We start from the raw sequence: 20,964 nt of genomic DNA, 5'->3' as shown, positions 1-20,964 counted from the left end.
ATATAGTATGTGTTTTATTTATTTTTTTATTTTTCTTTTTTATTTTTTATTATAGATTTAACGGTTGAAAACTTAAAGTATTTGTACTTTAGAGTTCAATAAAGAATCGTCTCTACGATCTAAATAATGTTGTATTTTTATTACCATAACTGTTTTCAGTGATATATAGCTTCTAAATTCAGCATACATGTAAATGTAGCCATTAAATCGTATACATTTAACTTGAAAATCAGTCAATTGATTATTAATTGAGAGACTCAAACTATTACATATTAACACGAAATTTCATCTTCAAAGCCGATGCATGCTCAACATACCTCTTTAACTACGTGTTGATAATTCTGACACGCGATTCACTTGTTATACAACCCGAGAATAGACCAATTAGTTATTGATATTAGGACTTTACAAGAAATTATATAAATTAAGCCATTGATGGCCTTGAATCAAGTAACAATTGCATGGGAACTCTTCAAGATAGTAGTCAATCACCTTGACCAATTGCTTCTACTTTTCATGGAATGCACGCTTAATTAGGATATATATATATATATATGCAATCAAACATATCAATCTTTTATATATATTAAGAGTTTGTTTGACAACAATTTTATTATTAATTTTTATTTTTATTTTCATCTTATTTGATACTTAATTTTTAGTTTTCAAAAAAATAAAAATTGAAAACTATAGTTTTAAGTTTTTAGAGTTTGACATTGAGTTTTTATTTTTTGGTAAAAAATTAAAAGTAATTATAAAACAAGTTTTCGAATTTTCAAAAAAATAAAAACGAAATGGTAAGCGTGGCATGAAAGTGGCATGCATTTAATGCTTTAGAAGTGGCCGAAAAAAAGTAATTTGATTCGGTTTTTTCTGTCTTACCAAGTACGTGTCGTTGGTCTAACGAGAAAGTTGCAACAAAAAGTACACGTGTTGTGTCGACACGTGAGCTTATAATGTAAGTCTGCCTAACAGATAGTAACTAACTGCCGTTGTTTCCTTTGAACTTATCAGTTGAGATTCGAAGGAATATATTTTCTGCAACAGCAATGGCAAAACCATGTTCATCACAAGGCAGAAAAGAAGACAAATCTCACGCTTTGTAAGGTTGGCGGGCTCTTAATTATTTCTTTTGGCGGGAATTTGCATGAATATATATATACACACACACATTGATGTTTATATATTGATTTGTTGTCTTTTCGTTTTGTTCTAAAGTTAGGAGGATTAAAATTGGGGTTTCTATTTAACATATAAACCTTTTTAGTGTTTCTGGTTTTGTTATCTACTAATTAATAATAAATTAATAATGAGTTGTGATATGGAAATGATCATGCACTTTTTAGTCATTCGATTGAACAAATAATTGAGAGACAAGGGCCATAACGGAGCCAGAATTAAGCCTTCAAACACTAGGGTTTTGATTGCATTGTTAGCCTTGTAATAGAGTAAGAGAGATGTTCTATTAATTTGGAGTTTACTTTCTCTCTAAGTCTCTATTTAATCGAGGATTTATGAATTTTCAGGTTGAGTTCATACATATTCACTGTGAGAGCTGTTGTAGCTGTATTGATAATTATCGTCCCTCCTTTAGGGTTTAGGATTTATGAATTCTTTGGGAGCGGAACATGTTCGAGTAATGGCATCAGATTATAATTCAGTCCATGGAAACATATACGCAGATCTCTACAAACCAGCTGTTATCATTGGAGCCTGTTTTACAGCTGTTGCACTCGCCCTCTCCATTTTTCTCATTTTCCAACATCTCAGATCGTACAATAAACCCAGTGTTAGTTCTTTTTCCACCATATATATACCTCCATAACTCTTTTAGGGTTCCTTTTATTGGTATTTTTGTGATATTAAATGTTTGTTTACTCGGGAATAACTTTAGCAATAATGCAGTTTATATATTAATTTTACTGAATTCTGCAAATCTTGCATGAATGTGATATTGTTCAAACCGGTGTATGCTTATTATTCAATTCTCGGTTGCTACACCGGTGTGAAAATGAATGCATCATGATCGAAATTGAAAAGCAAACTACCTTGAAATTCATCTGTCGTTTGTGCTTAATATGTATTCATTGATTCAAATACTTTTAAAATTGAAAATATAGAAATTGCTTGGTGGTTTCCAGTTTGGACTAGCAGTATTTAATTCCCTAATTATTTATTTTCCAGGAACAAAAATGGCTCGTTGCCGTAGTCTTCATGGTACCTGTATATGCTACTGAGTCAGTAAGATTTCCTCTATCTAAATATCATATGCTTGTCCTCTTAATTTTTGGTATACTGCCTGCAGTTCAGAAGGAAAACAAAATAAGAGAAGGCAACATGATATTATAGGTTTCTTCTCTGTACCGAATCTGTATCCTTCGTCAACGGATTCATTTTCTGTTGTGTTCGTTGTTTTTGGTGTCTCCGTCATGCAACATTGGCATTAATTTTCTGGTTTTGACTTCTACAGATTTTATCCTTGTGGAACCCGAACCTTTCTCTTGCCTGTGACATTTTAAGAAACTGTTATGAAGCATTTGCCTTGTATTCTTTCGGAAGCTACTTAGTTGCCTGTCTCGGTAAGTCACTTGTTAATTTCTGCATTGGTTTCAGAAACATATATATATATATATATATATTACTACTTGTATCTGCTCTGGTACAATCGTGGCAGTTTGACGATGTTATAATTTTCCTAATCACTTTTGATGGTTATTATGTAGGAGGTGAAAGAAAGGTCATAGAACTACTTGAAAACCAATCGGAAAAACTGCTCAACAGACCACTGATAGAAGGAGTGGCAGACGAGGATCACACCGTGCCACATTGGTCCCTTCGAAACTTCTTCTTACGACCATCTGTTCTTGGGAAACATTTGCTCAATATAGAAAAATTTGGCCTTGTACAATATGTAAGTCGCTACTCTTTTTCCCTGATAAATTTAATTCAACTTTGTTGGCTCTAATACGTGCTAGGTGTGCCCAGATGATTCTGAAGACAGTTTGTGCATTCTTAGCTTTAGTGTTGGAGCTCTTTGGTGTGTATGGAGACGGAGAATTCAAGTGGTATTACGGGTATGTAATTCATGCAGATATGGCTTATTGCTCTGGCATTCTTCATGGATGCTTTTGATGCGCCGGTTTAGATGCATCTCCCACTTCACCCGTAAGCCTTACTTCTCTGCAGGTATCCATACATGGCTGTTGTACTGAACTTCAGCCAGATGTGGGCATTGTATTGCCTTGTGCAATTCTACAATGTAACACACGAAAGACTTGAACCTATTAGGCCGCTCGCAAAGTTCATCAGCTTTAAAGCTATTGTGTTCGCCACTTGGTGGCAAGGTGTGGGCATTGCGCTATTATGCGCATTTGGTGTTCTTCCTAAGGACGTTAAACTACAAAGCGGCTTGCAGAATTTCCTGATTTGTATTGAAGTATGTCGCGTCTTTTGCTTTGGCAACTCTGTTTCTCATCGAACAACGATGGCCGCAAAGCTTCACTATAATTTTGTTTACTCCTAAAGATAATGCAGGTTTTTATCTGTTTGATTGGCAGATGGCAATTGCAGCCGTTGCGCATATGTTTGTCTTTTCAACTGAACCATACCATTACATTACAGCATACGAGTATGGGAAGGTCACCACTGAAACAACCAAGGCAGAAGTGAAGTTGGAGGAAGGTGACGCCCCAGCCAGGCTCGAAAAAACGGAGACCAAGGTCGAAGCGCCTGGAACAAGTATCACTGAGAGTGTTCAGGACATTGTTGTTGACGGCGGTCAGCGTGTAAGTTTCTTCCCCATCGATAATTATCCACCGGATATTATGTAGTCTATCGATTCTTCTAAATTTACACATTCATATTGCACAATGTAAGCAGGTTGTCAAGGATGTTGTGTTGACCATAAATCAAGCAATAGGGCCAGTTGAGAAGGGAGTCGAGAAGGGCGTGACGAAGATCCAGGAGACGCTCCATCACAGAACAGTGGACTCGGAATCGGGAGAACACGAAGATAAGTCAGAAGTAGAAGTTGAGGAACAATTCGGAAATACTGTCAGAGAAACTCATATCGACCTGTAGGAAAACATAGAACCCACTTTCTGCTTGAATTGAAGGAATGGTCACTGTATTTAATTTTTTTGACAGAAATAACGATTGAAGAACACGAACAGATTCGAATGTTTATTCGGGACATTCTTGTACATAAATATTTCTTCAACCGGGCATAAAACAGTGTTGAAATTGACGAAACGCAAGTTTTAGCCCTCTGGAAGCACACTGGCTGTAAGAATGTGAAGAATGTGTCGTAAGACTTTTTAGTTTTAACCATATATATCATTCCTGTTGAAATGTACAAGGTTCACCCACTGTAAAAAAAGAAATCCGAAAATAGTAACGTTACAACGGTGTATGAATTTCTCGTCTACTCGCCGTCTAGCTGTGCGTATTTGATGCCATGAACAAAATCCTATACGCTACTTGTATTCTACAAGATGGTCCAATTCGTACTGCCAATTTTTACGATCCGCCATCTCCTCCGCAGCATCCACGCCAGCAGAACGCACAGCAGTTGAGGCAGCCAGCACACGCAAGACCAGTGAAGAGCTGAGTGAATACGGTTGCACATTGAGGATTTACCTTGGAGCAACACTGGATGCAGGCCATGCAGCAGCATCTGTTCCATATTGCGCCACAGCAACTTGAAGCTGCTCTCACAAAAATTTCAGCAGCTTCCGGGAGTTTTTGTTCTTCGGATCCAGGAGGAATGTTCTCGGCTGTAGCCACTAAGTTGCCAAAGCCAACGGATAGTGTCGGAAGCAACATCGGTTTTTCAGAGTCTTTTGTTATGTTTGTGCAGCTTTTCTTTGATGCCTGTTATCATGTTTATTGAACAATCAATCAGAAAGATGATCTATCAAATATACGAAAGTACAGAGTTTCATCTATTTAAGTTGCAATAATTTTGGAAATAAAAAAACTGTTCACAAAAGACATACTATCATTTCACTATAAGGTGAAGAATAAGATAGAACGAAACACTAATTTTGCACGACGAAGTAGTTATGGACTTGATGATAACCACAGGATGCGCTATCAATTGTCCCAGTAGATCAACATGGCGGAATTTTAGTTCTGTTTTAGAAAAATGCTTACCTCTTGTGATCCAGATAGTTCTTTGTGAAGTATCACCATGCGCGTATACTCACTCACGACATTGGTCTGCAAGCTCAGTTTAGCTACCTGCAAATAGTAGGATATAACATCAGAATATTCGTAATTACTATGAAGTGGAAACTGATTCGTTAAATTAAGTGGCATATGGCACAACTTCGAAAATCAAGGACGCTTGGTAAGATTTTCGTTTTTAGTTTTTGGTTTAGAGATAGAGAGGAAATACGTGGAGGAAAAGAGAGATAGAGGAGGTTGAGGGAGGTGGTCATCTTTTCGTAACCTCTCTATTTTTTAATTTTCAGGGTAGGGAAATGTAGTGAAGCAAGCAACAAACCTTATCCTCAAGCTTTTTGTTATCTCCATACCATGCCTGAGCAGTCAGCAACTCAATCTGTCCTTTTGTACATAACTGTACAGAAAAGGGAAAAATTGTCAGGAAACAGGAAATAAAGTACAGTCCTGTCGATGGCTTGTTGCAAAATTCGAAGGACAGGAGGATTTATTTTTAACTGGAATAAGAACATAGAGAACCCTAACTTGTACTGAAATGGCAAAATAAGTCATTAATGTGATCATGCATGAGTGCTGAAACAGATATTTTGTATGGGACTAAGCAACTACAACTTAAACCAAGACAAAATGGAACGTGAACTGGAATTGTGCAAGCATGGAGAGAAGTGTACAATCCAGTAGGAGGAACCATCATTCAGTTCACGAAAATACAGAACTGGCAAAGCCAACTCAATAGCAAAACTATCAGACTAGCCAATAATATACATGTTTACTCATAAAAAATATTCTAAAAAGATTTATGAGCAGAAGTCAAACTGTAGTTAAGCTAACAAGTCAATGGCTTAGTGGTGCCCTTACCTTGTCAAGAGGTAATTCCTTTGCATCTTGTAACTTCAAATTGATCTCAATATTAGACATATCCGGTAAAAGACCTTTAACTTTAAGTGTGCTGGGAAACTTTCCTCGGAATCTGCCAGATACAGTTAATGGACTCTCAGATGAGAGGTCTGGAATATGGGAAGGGAACACCTAATACATAAATTGCAGATATGTCATGGTAAGTCAAGATAAATTGTTAAAGTTGATGTAAGTTGAATATAATGTCCAAAATGAAACAGCCAGTAAGTCGATGTGTAATGTTGGTTTCGAATTGTAAATACGAAAGGTCCACAAACTTTTAAAACAGAATGAGCATACCTCAACATCATCAAGATCATCCAATGTCTCAACGGCTATATTTGAAAGAATCACAGATGAAGCTCTGGTAAATAGGTTCTGCATTCGAGACTCGACCAAATCTGAAAACAAAAGAATATAAATTTATAAAGCTTAGGGTTTAATTAAGTACGTACAACAGCTAAAAGAAGTTAGTATAAATTTCTGATAAACCATTGCGATATTTGTTCACGGCCATATGACAACATAAGGTGAGTCATATAATTTGTGATTTGAAGGTCAAGTTTCTACAAGTTTAGGGTTATAAAAGCTTTTTATTTGACAAGAGAGACCAAGATTCATACAAGCTCTAAGGTCCAGTATTCATATGTTTTTATAAGATATCAGATACTTCATATTAGCTGAAGTACAAAACACAGTCTCCGCAATAAAAGATCGTTTCCCAGAAAAAGATAGTCAACTTACCTATATCATACACAGCATCATATTGGCCCCTGCCAATCATTGCAAGCATCCGCAGGAAATAATGGTTGCAGAATGTACCTGGAATATTTTAGATGAAAGTTAGCTAGAAGCCTAGAATGCAAGTGTAATAAAAACAATGTGTGCTTGATGATAAAATAAATGTGACTTTATGCTGGCAGAGGCAAAGTACTGTTAACTGATCTTAAATCATCAGAAAGAGGCTATAATGTCACTTGAAAATATAATACTAGCCTGGTCTCTAATGGCACAATAGCAAAAACCCTTACCTATTCCAAAAGTGTATATACGTGGAGCTATAGGACCTGCTTCTGTAAGTCGATTTTTCATTGCATCACAAATTTGCCTCTCATCTTGAACAGACCCATCAGTAACAAGGAAGATGATAGGAAATGAACCCCGAGTATTTGATAGCATCTCTATTGCCTAAAATAGAGGAGCAACAAAAGATAATAAATAACTCTCAAATGATATTATTTTAGACAATCCTTGAAGACCATATAAATAGGGGTTAAAAATTAAAAAGGTAAACCGGCAAATATAAATATCCACACAAACACTCATATCCGGATGCAGAAGGGCTAGACCATTAAAAATGGATACTCCTTAAAATTATCATTTTTTACTACTGTAATGTACCTTAATAGATAGCCATGTGCTTATGCATGAAAGAATCAGAAAGAAACATAACTGGTAAACTTAATGGCAGAATTCACAAAGAGGCAAAGAAGCTTGAGAAAATACTTGGGTAAGGGGAGGCAATATATCTGTATCACCGCCAGCAATAAGATTTATGCCAATCCACTCAATGGCCCTTTCAACAGCTTCCTTGGTAGCCGATTTCATTGATGTAGAAGATAAAAAAGTCTGTCCATTAAAAGCTATAATACAGAACGAATCTTCTGGATGAAGCTTCGAGAGGGCTGCAGATATTACATTCTTAACATCATCAAGTGGCTTTCCCTGCATACTTCCACTAATATCAACAACAAACACTACATCCCTTCTGAAAACCTGAAAGACCAATTAGGAGGGAAGATAAGAATAAATTTTTAAGAAAAATGAAAATACAGAGTAAGAAATAAAAAAATGAAATCTATTTAATATAACACCAACCTTCCTGCTCTGCTCGTTTCCTGGTAGAAGATAGACAGAGAAAATTTCTCTTTGATCAATGTCATGCATGGGCGGTGACTGCACGAGAACAGCACCATGTGTATGACTTGAAGAGACCTAGAAATGCCCAAATATGTTAGAATGACAAAGACCTTGTAGAATCTGTCCACATCTAGCTGGAAAAAAAAATGCATGCGAGCCTTACCGTGTATGAGAAATTAAAGTCGGTATTTGACCAATTGAGAACATCTGCCTCATACAGAAAACCCAATTTTCCAACTTGGCTTATTCCCCGTAATTCCTGGAAAAGTCAAGAGAAATATAAAAAGGTTGTCACCTTGCTTACAAAAATAATATGCCCTCAGAGTTATGATCAAAGCTGCACCTTCAAAGAATGACTAGCTGTCTTGCACGAAACTTCAGTTCCAACGCCAGAGTTCACGTTTAATTGGATCTTTTCCTTTTTCAGGTATTTTTTTCCTGGGGGAATGACATACTCCGGAAAAGTGAATGGTACATTCAAGGAGAAATTGCCATTTGAATACGATAATTTCTGAGACCAACTCATTTTGATTGAGATATTGGCTCCCCCATTGACCTTGAAAGAACAAGAAGAGTACATTTTAGTGAAAAGAACAAAAATTAAAATACAGGATTCTGATGATAATAAAAACCGAAAACTGTAAAAACGAAAGGCATGCCGATTCTTGGTAAGCTATTATTACCTGAGGGGTTGTCAATGTAAATATATGAGGTTTGACTCTGAGAAAGCCTCCCTCTACATGGGTCATCTTCTCCATCTCCTTGTCATCTTCCAATTGACTGAGTTGAGTATGGTACGATTTACCGTTTACGTCGACCTCAACACCTAGAATTGAACCCTGTTAGCACAAATATATAATTTGCTTAACAATAGGGATCAAAACCAACACACCTAAAAATTCAATCAATTTCAAAATTTCCACATTTCAGCAACAATATCATCATTAAATTCAAAAACCCAATAACTAGTTCAACAAATCAGAGACACCAAAAGCAATAATTTAACGGATTGAATCCAGAGAAGCAAAAAAGATTCGAACTTTATTCGAATTTACGCACCTGTTCACCCATAGGAATGGCGACGCGGCAACCGCAGCTCTTGCTACCCTTTATGCAATGGACCCTCCACGACCCAGAAACCCGAATGAAGGCGGTGTCCATGTAGCAATCGACCTGGAGCTCGACCCGGTTCATCGTCAACGGAATGAGCGCCGGGGGGTCGCACCTTCCGTGCACGTGGGGCTGGTAGCTGGGGATGTCCGGATTGTCTACGATGCCCGGGTCGGAGATGACCGCGTAGACCATCGGCGCCGTCGGGAGGAAGGCGCACGACGTCGCTTTGTCCATCGACGGCGGCTGCTTCGGCGGCGACACCGCTCGATCCTTCCCGAAGTATAGTCGTTTGGAGAACTTGAGACCGTCATCCACGGCTTTGGAAAAATCCTCGGCCATTTCCGACGATCAAATGGGGAATTCCGGAGCCGAGAATTTGTGGGTCAGCAGGAAATCGGATGTTATAGCAAATTGGGAGTCGATTGGCGATCGCAGAATTAGAGGAGCGAGAGAGAGAGAGATGCGTGTGACCGTTGGGAAACGCTGGGGCTTTTCCTTTTTTTGAATATTTAGAGCGTTTTTTGCTTTTCGATGCGCTCGAAAACCAGCTGGCGAAACGACGAATGGAAAATCGACGCGTGGAGGATCTCGGGGCGTTTGGATCTGGTGTTTCGCGGAGGACGCTGTGGCGCATGTTTGGCGCGTTGGAATGCGCGGGTATTGGTTGGAAGATTGAGTGCGTTGGTGAATGAGAAGCACATGATCGTGGCTTTTGGACAGGAAGGTTAATCTGGATTTTATGGGTGCTTACGTGGGTGATCAAGTGGGTAGAGGGTGGGATTGATTAGGACATGGATCCTTTTTTTCCCTAAAAAATATTAAGACAACGACACGTGGAGCGTTGAGGTGACGCCATGTGGTATGTAATAGTAAGTTAGTGGGCTGTCTATAAAAGTAAGATGGGAAGATTTTGACATAATAAACTTTTATCAACATTAATCAATATCTTAAAAAGTTGAAAAAACAAAGAATCAATATCTTAATTAGTAAATAAGTTGAATTCTTAAAGTTTTGATAAATATTTTAATAAAATGGGAGAAATGTATGAGAAAATTTAAAAAATAATGATTTCTTACCTATTTTATGGATGAGTTAAAACAAAATAGAGGACAAGTCGTATTTTTTTCATAATATCGATTTATTTTCTTAATATATAGGATGGTTGCCTAATTTTACAAATTCAGTATCATCATTGTTAAGTTTGATCAATTTAATCTACTTTCAGTGATGAACTGTCGTATGCACTTGAGTTTGAGTTTGCATTCTTGTAGTTTAGATTATTTTGAAGTAAATTATCCCTTATATCGAAAACACAATAAATTATTGAATAATTTCAGTTTCTTTGGTTTGCTTCTTGTGCTTGACTGTTCGTTTTCAATATTCTCAAGGGATCAGATGAATGCATACAAAAGCAACAAAATTCCCATAGAAAATGCCGATGGAAGATTAAAAAGCTGTATATATTCGACTATTTGGAATTTGACATTACAAAATATTCATGACTTGAAAATCTCATTCTTTCAATCCTGAATCTCTAATCCTACCTCCCTCTGCAGAATATCTGAAATCTCGCAGCCTCAATCTCGGGGGTTAAGCAAACTAACCAAAACTGAAGCGAAGGTATCGATCAACGAAGATAAAAACCTACAACAAGAGATAAACATAGGACACCACAGGAACTGGGATTCACATTGTCCACATAATGTTGTGGTCGGTGAATCATCTGGTCGCCATTTTCTCCAGCAATCAAAGTCTGCGCCCAACTTCAATGTAGAACTTCGCCGGTGACATCTCCCCTTCTTTGGGATAGAGGCCTTCAGCCCTTGACCTGAACCATGGAGCCGTTTTGAGGTGTTTAAGAAAAACTTCACTGGTATCAATTACATTGGACTAGATTTGTGCAAAAAGAATTTCATTCCATGTATCTGGAACACCAGGTAAACACCAATGCAGACAATCTTGCACGCCTGGTTTCGCTGTTATGCTGAATCGGGACATATGACCCTCATCCCTAACCTGGGATAGAGCTGTTATATCCAAGAGCTTAACCCCTGTTCCCTTCGCTGCACCTGCAGCATCTGTGTCACTAGACACGTCTTGCAATACTTCCTTTCCTATTGACATAGGAGTGGTGTTGTCACAGCTTCCTCCTGTGTTCCATTCACCACCTACAAAATGCCTCGGCGAGATGGTCCGGTAGAAAGCTTTGAGACCTGGGTATTTTGGGAGCTGGGAGTTCACCCAATTAATGATACTGTGGACTGTCACGTTCTTGGCCTTCCAAATCACAGCTATCTTCCTGTCAGTGTTCGGCACACCCCCAAGATGCATTACCCAGCGGTTAGCTTTAAGCTTTCCACGATTCCAGTGGTGCCCAGTATTGAGGACCAGGACGTTAAGTTTATGAATATATTGGCGCAAGAATGCGGGTGGCCTATCAAGGTGCATGGCATAATCAGTGGCTGGGTTTGAAGGATCAATAGGCTCCAGATCACAGAGGGTTGATGACCAGTAATAGAGGATGGTAGTGTTGGTGCTTGGGAACCGATATGCCCACCCACCAGGGCGGAGATCACCACGCGCTTGGACTATCCCGTATTCTGGCCCCACATCTATAACATCATGCCTCTCCTTACCACCTGTGATCATGCACATTAACGACTGGAACTGCTGTCGGCCCAATGAATCTCCAACAAAAGCTAGAGTTTTGTGTTGCATCCTGAATACAATAATACAATACTCACATTATCACAGTATGTCAGGCTATAGTCGCTATGACAAATAAAGAAGAAAAATAAGCAAATAAATCACCCAAAGTGATTAAAACCTAAAGAAAAAAAGGTTAAAAACTTAAATTCTTCAAATAGATGAACGGACAAGAGAAACTAAAATGCAAGGTATCTTATGAGGTGTCCATTATTTGGAAAGTGCTGCAAGCCTTAGCAAGGTCAAGTGTAGAAACACTAATGGTCTATGAAGCCACCGAATCCTCGATTGATACTTATGTGTACGAAATAAGAGATCTACTAACTAAAACAACATAACTTGTTCGTTAACTTGAGCGCAGAATGGATTGCATCTATAGGAGAAACAAGCATTATAGATCAGATTTATGCATACGAGGGGGCTAAGGTCACATCAGACCAGATCCAATAAAAAAGATAGTATTAATATGAAACCTTGCAATCGAAACTGTTTAATTTTAACATTTTAATACCTTTTCAAGAACTTAGAGCCTTCAAATTCTTCCATTTGGCAATCTTTGGGCTGCCATGAAACCTTCTCATAGGCAAAATCCGTGCGCTGTGTCTTCCGGCAAGACCACATACTTGACAGCCATTGCTTACAGCCATGCCCAGAATACAGAGGCTTCTTATGGTCCACAACCCATTTTCCTTTCGCATAATTGCAGACTGGAGCTATCGTCAGATAAACGACAATCAGTAATATAATCACGAAAGCTAACAAATAACAAATTGGTCTAGGTAGATTCTTTTATGGCATAACTTAAAAGAGATTATTACCTGGAGTTTGCGTGTGTGTTGTCAACTTGTCAACTGAGGTATTTGCATACGTAGAACCTAATGATGTCCCTATCTCCCCATTTTGCTTTTGTACATCTGCATTATTTTCCTCTGCTTTTTCTTTCTGTCTTACATCAACGGCCTTGCCATCTATTTCTGCTTCCTGAACTTGTTTATGTTTTTCTCTTTCTTTTGACACACTTGTTAAAATCCCTGCACCATAATAACATACAATTCAAGTCCATATTATTACTTGATGTTTAAAGCATATAGATGACATGTTGACAAGAGAAATAGAATTACAGGGATGAATGTCAACATTTGAACATGTCTGTACAAAAAGAAAAACAAGATAGTAACATCATAACAAGATAATTTTAAGAGAATACTTGATTTGGCACAACACCACCATGCTACTCTAGTAAACACAACAGTTTGAATTACAAGACGTACGACAACTTAAGATATACAATCAGAAAACCAACATATCAATCACAAACTCTTCACAAGGATCTAACTCCAAGAACACAAAGGAAAACAATACTTACCATTCTTCTCAACCTGGTTTGATGCTATGTCACTACTAATCTCTTCACTTTTATCAGAGTTTTGTTCAGAGTCTGGTGGAGCTCCTAGTCGTAAATCTTCTTTTACAGTATCCTTTTGGACAAATGTTGCTACCCCTTTGCCCACATCTATTTCTTGTTCTAAAGGTACAGTGTTATCTACAAAATCATCAGTTATCTCTGCACCGAACACCAAATGAAAAGTACGAATAAGCTATTGAGTATTGACAGAAAACCAACAGCGTTTTGTCTAAAGGAAAAGAAATGCACTACTAAAGTGTAGAGACAAACCTGGACCCAAATGCAAACGGGTTTGGGGCGGTACCAAGTTAGTAAGAATCGGGGTTTTCTTCCATCCCCATATAAGAATGGTAGTGCACAAGAGAACAATGGTAACAAGAGAGAGGTGTTTACCCTTCAGTCCATAAAAGCATCCTTTCATTCTACATCCACAATACAAAGATCATACAAGCATGTTAGAACTTAAAAACATCATACAACTTTACACAGTTTCCCGGTATCAAAAATGTGTCTGCTCAATACAAATCACAAGATAGCAATGAACAACTCCGTCTATCGACATGGATTCGCTCTACTACCGCACGAAAAACACGCATCGAATCGATGAAAGAGCCTAAGATTCAATGCATCATAAATTAACGGTTTAAATTGACAAACAGTAATCCAACAAGCTCCCCCACCTCAAACAAATTGAATGCAGAAACAAAATCCTAGCATATGAAGGCTTAAGCAATCATGGGTTTGTCCTAAATTATACAAAACTTCGAATTCGAAGCTGAAACAGTAGCATTTCTCCAATGGAAAACCCCCGGATCTGAAAAGGGTTCGTTTCCTGCATACAAGTAGCTAAATTGGGGAAAAAAATACAAATTAAAGCTTGAAACTTTAGCTGAATCTGAGAAGAAGACAGACCGGATTACCTGAGACGAAAACCGCCCAAAAACGCCAGCAATTCTTCCCAGAAACCGGATTTACCGAATTGAGAAAGCTAAGTGAAAATTTGTGGAGAAAATGGAAAGACGTGTGAGAAATTTGTTAGGAGAAAAAAAGGGGGAAATGGAAAGTCTGGTAGTTTGGTGGGAGGGCTGGGGATTTGACGGAACGCGTTGAGGCGCATTACAGTTGAGGAAAGAAATCGTTACGGATTATTCAAACACTATGCGCGTCGACAACTGTTTTTTTTAATTTTTTTTTCAATTAAATTATATAGTTTTGTGTTTAAATTAGAATAAAATCTTCTTTTTCTGCTACTAAATAAAATTATTCGTTACCAATTCATAGAACGTTATTCTTATGATCAGAATTGTTTATATTATAAATCATTTTATAAAGTCGCTTCTGCATAAAATTAAATTAAAACTAAGATCGTTTAGTAATCGAACTGTATAAAAATAGATGAATGAAATTACTAAAAGCATTATGAATCTTCTATTTATTTGGTACAATATATTGACTAAGCAATCTAGTTTTAATTCATTTTTTGTAGAGGATATTTATATAATAATTCATAATTTGAACGGTTTTAATTATAAATACAATGTTCTGTAATACAAATATGAAGAATTTTGAATAAAAATTTATACGTATCCTTAAGTAATTAAATATTATTTTTTGAGAGATGAAGAAAAAAAACATTGTTTTGGTCGTTATATTTATTTTCTAAATGAAGAAAAAACTTTTGTTAATCGGTGAGGTTTGACGACACAATGACTTTTGACTTGTGACCATCATTTTCTTTCACGAGAGTACGTCAGTTTCTTACATAAAACATTTTTAATAATCTAAATTTTTCTTTTTATTTTTTTATTATTTTAGGACATATTTGTTTTGTTATTTTAAGACATATTTATTTACAAAACTTGAGAATTAAAATTATTTTGATTTTTGAGTTGTCTATGTTTATTAAAATAATACAAAGAACGGAAATCAGTTCGGTTCTAAATTTTTCATGAAAATAAAAAAAATATTAACATTCTATTAAAATTTGTAATTAAATATCTAAATATCAGAAATCAAATCAACTCTAAATTCTTCCATTCCTTTCTTATTCCTCCTTGAAGGAACTTTTTCTTACAAAAACTGTAATTTTTTAAAGAAGAAAAGTAGTCAAAACTACAATAGTATTCAAAATGGTACAGCCAAATATGATCATTTTCTGACCCATATTTTTCACACAAAAATATTAGTTGATTTTTTTTTTAATAAACGATATTATCTACATCAAGGAAGTAAATGAGTGGCTAAGACCCAACAAATATATAAAATAATAATTGATGAAATACGTAAAAGAAATAAACGTAGTCACTTAGTACTATGGTCTAATGATATTCCTCTTCACTTGTAAGTAAGAGGTTTTAGATTCGATTTTCGTCAAAAACCACCCTTGAACCACATTATTGCTAGCTCATTGTGAGGCTAAGCTCACCTCCTCTCTGATAATATTATTTATTAAAAAAAAAGTGAAAAGTGAAATTCATAATATATACTTAGGACCACTTGACAAGTCACATTCACCGTCTCTTGATACTGGACAAATCACTTAAACTATACTTTTTCTCACTCGAATATTTTCTTGGCTTGTGCCTCTTTAACATTGACCTTTTTAAGAGTGGTTTGGTACTGTTGTTGGCTGATGGAGAGCTGATACTTCTCGTGAAACTATTGTTTCTTTGTTTTTTTCAAAAAGAGAGGCAACTGTGGCAGACCACGGTTAACCATCCTTATTTAGAGTAAAAAAGACTTATAGAGTCATTTCAGCTTATCTCTGACCACAAGTTTGATTTCCATACTTTTGATTTCCATACCGACAACCAATCAATAAGTTACATGTCCTATTTTAGATCTCGAATATTGGGATTAGATTTTGAGCCAAAGATAACTGGTTTTGAGTTCCAAACTAATTATGTCACGAGTCCTAAGTTGCGGTCTCAATTCAAGAGGAGCACGAACTTGTGAGTCTTGCTTATGTAAAAAATATTTTTATCAATAAACGTTTGTGAGTCTTGCTTATGTAAAAAAACATTTTTATCAATAAACGTTTTTCATTTTAGAAAAAAAAACACTTAAACTAATGAAAATTGTTTAAAAACTTTGAGTTTTAACGATAAAGATAAAATAAATGGTGAAGTAAATAGTACAAGAATTGACTTTTTAATGTAAAAATATGATTTTTCATAAAAATAAATAATACTGAGAGTTTTTCGTTAAATTTTTCTTTATTTATAAATACGCATTTTTAGTATTTCTAAAAGCATTTCTAGACAATAATCTTTAAAGTCGCATGCCAAACGGTCCCTAGTTTTGTAAAAAATGATACAACCTTTAAAAATCGGACAATGATTGTCTGCCATTCCATTTTCGGTGTCTTTCCGTGCCCTCCTGTTTTGTGTGGTCACGGTTAAGCCACATTAACATTTTATATTATTTTTTTATAGAGATAATAAGATAAAAATAAATAATAATATAAAATGTTGACGTGATTTAACCGTAACCACACAAACAGGAGGGCACGGAAGGGTATGGTGGGCAGACAATCTTGTCCTTAAAAATCACATGCCAAATGGGCCCTAAATTTTGTAGTATTGGGCCCGTTCCACAGAAAAAGAAGAAGGGGGAGAGAGAGGCTGACCGGAAGCAGAAGCAGCACCGTCAGGTAACGTTAAATTTTCCTCCTCCCATTCCTTCTTCTACCACTGAAAACCCTAAAACTCTAACGCAATTGGAAACGTCGTCGTACTAGGCTCAGCTGGAAATGGCCCCTAATTCGGAGTTCACAGACGGTACCCCAGCGCCCAACTCCCTCCAGGCCATTTGCTACAAGCGTGGCTCCCTTCAGCTACTCGATCAGGTCTCTCTCTCTCTCTCTCTCTCTAAGAATTCAATTGTATTTATTTGTTTTTTTTTATGGGATTAAGCTCTCTCTCAGTGAAAAAATGGTTGAATTTAACTATTAGGTTTGTGGGTTTTGAACAGACGAAGCTCCCATTGCAAAGTACGTATTTGGATATCCGGGACTCCACAGATGGATGGTGAAAGACTGAAGCTTTGATCCTTCCAAGTGCTATGAATTTTTAGTTTTCTGGTTTTGCGAATTGGGTTCTTGTTTTCTTTTTCAGGCACGCAATCAAAGATATGGTGGTGCGCGGCGCACCCGCCATTGCTATCGCGGCGGCTCTCTCATTGGCTGTGGAAATTTTTAACTTGGAGGATTTCAATGGAACCCCCGACGAAGCGTTCTCTTTCATTGTCATGAAATTGGAGTACCTTGTCTCCAGGTTAAGCATGTTAATTGTAGTTTTCAAGTTTTGAATTGTGGAATTGATGCGGCATTCTGATTGTGTGGTGTCCATTTTAGCCGACCAACTGCTGTCAATCTTTCGGATGCTGCAGCTAAACTGAAGCAAATTGCATCCGAAGTTGCCACTACTACTTCGGACGCAAGCAAAGTGTTTGAGGTGCTGTATCCTTCGAAATCTGAAACATTACTTTTCTTGTGGTTTGATTTTGGCCCTAAGAATCTATTTGATAATGCTATTGATCCGTTGTACTTGCTTTGTTTGCTCAATTTGATAGGCTTACATAGAAGCTTCCGAAATCATGCTCAAGGACGATGTAGCCTCAAACAAGGCTATTGGATCTCATGGAGCAAATTTTATTCAACACCTGCTGGGAAACTCTAAGAACATTTCTATGTTGACCCATTGCAACACTGGCAGGTATTTTCCCGCGAAAGCATACTTGATGATTTGGTTATTTACATTGAACAAACAAAGGGTGGTTTTACAATATACACTGAATTTTTCGTATTGGTTTTGTCTGACCGTGATATGTTTTGTAAATGCAGTCTAGCAACAGCTGGTTATGGTACTGCTCTTGGTGTCATCCGTTCACTTCATACCGAAGGAGTGTTAGAAAGGGCCTATTGTACAGAGACACGTCCATTCAACCAAGTGAGTGTCTACTCTTTAGGTGTTCAAGTTTTTCTTGGCATCAAACATTCTCCACAGAATTTCGTGATATTCACATATGTTAAGTGTTGATATTAGTTAAACAAAGTGGTCTTGAGAGTGGTAGCATGCTGTTGATTGAAGTCGGGTGAAAGTATCATTGGGATATAGTATTACATCTGAACATGGTTGGAAGCCTGCATTGGTGTTATATTTAGCCACCCTTGTGGTGTAAATGTCAGGTCATTGAGCTGATAGTTGTATTTATCTACTCACTTAAGTGAAAGTATTCAAAATGCGTTACTGAATGTTATTGATACACGATTATAAATCAATTACAGGGATCCAGACTCACAGCATTTGAGTTGGTGCATGATAACATACCGGGCACTCTTATAGCAGATTCTGCTGCAGCTGCATTAATGAAATTTGGACGTGTGAATGCTGTAGTTGTTGGAGCAGATCGTGTGGCTACAAATGGTATTTGAAATGGAATCTACCACTCATCTGCTTTAGCATTCTATTCATATGGAGGTTTGTGTAACTGATTTACTTAATTCAGGTGACACCGCTAACAAGATTGGAACCTACAGTCTTGCCGTAAGTGCAAAGCACCATAACATTCCATTTTTCGTGGCTGCACCACTCACTTCCATCGACTTATCTCTTTCCTCCGGGGAAGAGATAATAATAGAGGAGAGATCCCCAAAGGAATTGTTGAACACACACGGAGGGCTCGGGGAACAAGTTGCTGCATCTGGAATTGCTGTCTGGAACCCAGCTTTCGATGTTACACCTGCCAATTTAATAACCGGTATCATAACCGAGAAGGTATACTCACTCATCTCTATGTGATATAATCAATTAGAGCCTATTGTGTTTGAATGTGATGACCTTGTGTTCACTTAGCAGGGTGTTATTACCAAAAAGGGCACTGATGCTTTCAACATCAAGGGTTTTGTTCAGAAGGCAGCCGTGCAGTCCGGTGCATAACGGAGCCTTCTGGCATTGGATGAAATATTCCCCGAGGTGGTGACTGTTAGTGCTGTGTAACGTAATATGAAGAGAGCTAGTCGAATAATGGGGAGAATCGGTCTTACTCCAAGTGATGACTGTTCTCCCAAAATGTAAGCAGGCCATTTTTATGGTATCATTGGTAGATGTAATAAGTAGAAATTTTATAGTAAATAAGGGAAGTAGGTGAGAAGATTTGGAGGAAAATTCATATAGTTTTCTTGGGACTTCGTCCATGAATGTGAATGTTTTCTCGGTCGCTCCATCCTCGGCCGATCCCGAAAGTTTGTGTAAGCATCTAGTGGTTTTTGAGACTATTTAAGTACCCTGAGCAATACAATATTTATGGGCTTCATATGGGATGTTTGTAGAGCAATCATCAATAAGAAGTTTCTTGGGGATCAAGCATCACGTTTTTGTTACATAAGTAGACTAAATTGATTGAAGGGTGAACAAATTATTAAGAAATTCACACTCGCACCGGACTTCGAGTGTAAGAGAAGATGCACTTAACTACTTTAGCTACAAAACTGTAGTGCAAATTTTCATGAAGTTCGCCCTCTTCGTTCGGTAGAGACTAGTTCACACCTTTGAGCAAACATTGGTTAACTCAACCCTAACAACTCCCAAGACAAAGTTAGTCCATCACTAAAACATAATAACCGGAGGAAAAGAAAATTATAGCCCGTCCTGTTGAAAATTACTGATTCCGCCCTTGACTACAACATCACATGTGTCTAAGGGTTAAAAATTCATGTGTGTCGTTAATTAACGTGACATGAGCATATAACTGGGTCATAATAAAACTGCTAGGGTGCATTTGTTTGGCCTCATTAAATGGGACTGGACTGGACTGGACTACAGTCCCATGTTTGACAGGTGCTGGGACTAAGTTAAGTGAGACTAAAGGGGATTCGTGTGGACTAGAGGCCTCCTTAAAGGTTCTTAGCGAGGCCTTCCCCAACCATAGGACTTGCTAAAACCGGCTTCTTCTTCCTCCCTGCGAGCCCCTCTGAGAGTTATGGGCTTCTTAATTTTGGATTTCGATGGGATTTAATTAAGATCTGTAGACTATCCCTAGCAAGCTGCTTCGCTTCGCCATGGTCATCATCCTCTAAAATATTGAATCTCATATTTCCCACCACCAACATCAACCACAAAAAATCCCCCATCTCATATTTCCCACCACCAACCATCACCCGCAAAAAATCCCCAATCTCATATTTCCTATCGTCACCAACGCCATGGACAAGCCATCCGAGAAGCTCCAGAACCTCAAGTCGCTGAATTCTCTGCTGCTCAAGGAAACCAAGGACCGCCAGGAGCAGGTGGAGTCACTGGTGCAGAGCAAGGCAGATTTGGAGTTCGAGCTGAGTCGATTCCGCCGTGGAGAATGAGCTGCTTGTGAGTGAGTTGAGTGAGTAGAGCAAGGAAAATGTTGGGTTAAAGTTGGAGAAGAGTGTTTGTGGTGTTTTTGTTTTGACCCAGATGGAGCAAATGATGTGAGATAAAGTTTGAGATTGAGAGGGCGATGAGTAGAGAGATGGTGAAATTATGAAGTTAATGAGGGAAGTGGAGCAGCTTGCTGATGGACTCGAGATCGAGAAGGGAAGCTGAGAGAGAGATTATGTGAAGAAATTAATAATAAATTAATTTCGACAATAAACTACAGTATTATTTTTATTATCATACTTGTTAATCCGACACTGCACCAAATGCTTCACTAAGTTAGTCCAGCTTAATCTAGTATAAGCTATTCCAACTTAGTCCCTGAAGCTA

At 37.6% G+C, this 20,964-nt stretch overlaps 4 protein-coding genes across 9 annotated transcripts; 2 read left to right on the top strand and 2 right to left on the bottom strand.

Annotated features, from left to right (window-relative positions):
- The first annotated feature begins 994 nt into the window (after positions 1–994).
- On the top strand, positions 995–4,208 carry LOC103451293 (protein LAZ1 homolog 2). Of its 2 annotated transcripts, none has more exons than XM_029089168.2 (9): positions 995–1,107; positions 1,595–1,789; positions 2,185–2,241; positions 2,471–2,579; positions 2,724–2,911; positions 2,986–3,074; positions 3,187–3,436; positions 3,558–3,785; positions 3,880–4,208. In XM_029089168.2, the coding sequence occupies exons 2-9, from the start codon at positions 1,607–1,609 to the stop codon at positions 4,078–4,080; spliced, it is 1,305 nt and encodes a 434-aa protein (XP_028945001.1). In that variant the 5' UTR covers positions 995–1,107; positions 1,595–1,606; the 3' UTR covers positions 4,081–4,208. The 2 variants fall into 2 exon arrangements, with proteins under 2 accessions (XP_028945001.1, XP_008388937.2); XM_008390715.4 differs by having other exon boundaries at positions 1,527–1,789.
- An 83-nt stretch (positions 4,209–4,291) lies between these two features.
- LOC103451282 (uncharacterized) lies at positions 4,292–9,612 on the bottom strand. The gene is made up of 13 exons (XM_008390706.4): positions 9,061–9,612; positions 8,685–8,840; positions 8,345–8,557; positions 8,165–8,260; positions 7,960–8,076; positions 7,588–7,857; positions 7,113–7,269; positions 6,826–6,903; positions 6,382–6,482; positions 6,043–6,213; positions 5,507–5,581; positions 5,155–5,241; positions 4,292–4,872 (listed from the first exon to the last, which is right to left on the bottom strand). The coding sequence occupies exons 1-13, from the start codon at positions 9,451–9,453 to the stop codon at positions 4,519–4,521; spliced, it is 2,268 nt and encodes a 755-aa protein (XP_008388928.2). The 5' UTR covers positions 9,454–9,612; the 3' UTR covers positions 4,292–4,518.
- Positions 9,613–10,555: 943 nt separating this feature from the next.
- On the bottom strand, positions 10,556–14,399 carry LOC103451256 (protein trichome birefringence-like 16). 5 transcript variants are annotated; one of them, XM_008390695.4, is made up of 7 exons: positions 14,146–14,349; positions 13,906–14,057; positions 13,496–13,647; positions 13,187–13,384; positions 12,639–12,851; positions 12,332–12,533; positions 10,556–11,833 (listed from the first exon to the last, which is right to left on the bottom strand). In XM_008390695.4, the coding sequence occupies exons 3-7, from the start codon at positions 13,644–13,646 to the stop codon at positions 11,005–11,007; spliced, it is 1,593 nt and encodes a 530-aa protein (XP_008388917.2). In that variant the 5' UTR covers position 13,647; positions 13,906–14,057; positions 14,146–14,349; the 3' UTR covers positions 10,556–11,004. The 5 variants fall into 5 exon arrangements, with proteins under 5 accessions (XP_008388917.2, XP_008388907.2, XP_008388922.2 ...); XM_008390685.4 differs by lacking the exon at positions 13,906–14,057 and having other exon boundaries at positions 14,146–14,399; XM_008390700.4 differs by lacking the exon at positions 13,906–14,057 and having other exon boundaries at positions 12,332–12,527; positions 14,146–14,380.
- A 2,392-nt stretch (positions 14,400–16,791) lies between these two features.
- On the top strand, positions 16,792–19,590 carry LOC103451249 (methylthioribose-1-phosphate isomerase-like). Its single transcript, XM_008390678.4, has 10 exons — positions 16,792–16,877; positions 16,965–17,072; positions 17,198–17,253; positions 17,341–17,499; positions 17,580–17,679; positions 17,798–17,940; positions 18,069–18,174; positions 18,513–18,651; positions 18,734–19,002; positions 19,084–19,590. The coding sequence occupies exons 2-10, from the start codon at positions 16,977–16,979 to the stop codon at positions 19,162–19,164; spliced, it is 1,149 nt and encodes a 382-aa protein (XP_008388900.2). The 5' UTR covers positions 16,792–16,877; positions 16,965–16,976; the 3' UTR covers positions 19,165–19,590.
- Positions 19,591–20,964: the final 1,374 nt, after the last annotated feature.

The sequence above is a fragment of the Malus domestica genome, chromosome 02, assembly GCF_042453785.1.
Source record: "Malus domestica chromosome 02, GDT2T_hap1".
In the NCBI taxonomy this organism is placed as follows: Eukaryota; Viridiplantae; Streptophyta; class Magnoliopsida; order Rosales; family Rosaceae; genus Malus; species Malus domestica.
This window is presented reverse-complemented; position numbering and strand designations above follow the sequence as displayed.

What these genes read in the sequence shown, in the direction of transcription:
- LOC103451293 (XM_029089168.2), top strand. Translation starts at nt 1,607, where the DNA reads ATGAATTCTTTGGGAGCGGAACATGTTCGAGTAATGGCATCAGATTAT. An exon ending in CTACTTAGTTGCCTGTCTCG is followed by an intron (nt 2,580 to 2,723) that starts GTAAGTCACTTG and finishes GTTATTATGTAG; the next exon opens with GAGGTGAAAGAAAGGTCATA. An exon ending in TTGTTGACGGCGGTCAGCGT is followed by an intron (nt 3,786 to 3,879) that starts GTAAGTTTCTTC and finishes CAATGTAAGCAG; the next exon opens with GTTGTCAAGGATGTTGTGTT.
- LOC103451282 (XM_008390706.4), bottom strand. Translation starts at nt 9,453, where the DNA reads ATGGCCGAGGATTTTTCCAAAGCCGTGGATGACGGTCTCAAGTTCTCC. An exon ending in GAAACGAGCAGAGCAGGAAG is followed by an intron (nt 7,858 to 7,959) that starts GTTGGTGTTATA and finishes TTGGTCTTTCAG; the next exon opens with GTTTTCAGAAGGGATGTAGT. An exon ending in ATGATCTTGATGATGTTGAG is followed by an intron (nt 6,214 to 6,381) that starts GTATGCTCATTC and finishes TTTATGTATTAG; the next exon opens with GTGTTCCCTTCCCATATTCC.
- LOC103451256 (XM_008390685.4), bottom strand. Translation starts at nt 13,646, where the DNA reads ATGAAAGGATGCTTTTATGGACTGAAGGGTAAACACCTCTCTCTTGTT. An exon ending in AAACCAGGTTGAGAAGAATG is followed by an intron (nt 12,852 to 13,186) that starts GTAAGTATTGTT and finishes ATTATGGTGCAG; the next exon opens with GGATTTTAACAAGTGTGTCA. An exon ending in AACACACACGCAAACTCCAG is followed by an intron (nt 12,534 to 12,638) that starts GTAATAATCTCT and finishes ATCTGACGATAG; the next exon opens with CTCCAGTCTGCAATTATGCG.
- LOC103451249 (XM_008390678.4), top strand. Translation starts at nt 16,977, where the DNA reads ATGGCCCCTAATTCGGAGTTCACAGACGGTACCCCAGCGCCCAACTCC. An exon ending in ACCCATTGCAACACTGGCAG is followed by an intron (nt 17,941 to 18,068) that starts GTATTTTCCCGC and finishes TTGTAAATGCAG; the next exon opens with TCTAGCAACAGCTGGTTATG. An exon ending in CCGGTATCATAACCGAGAAG is followed by an intron (nt 19,003 to 19,083) that starts GTATACTCACTC and finishes TTCACTTAGCAG; the next exon opens with GGTGTTATTACCAAAAAGGG.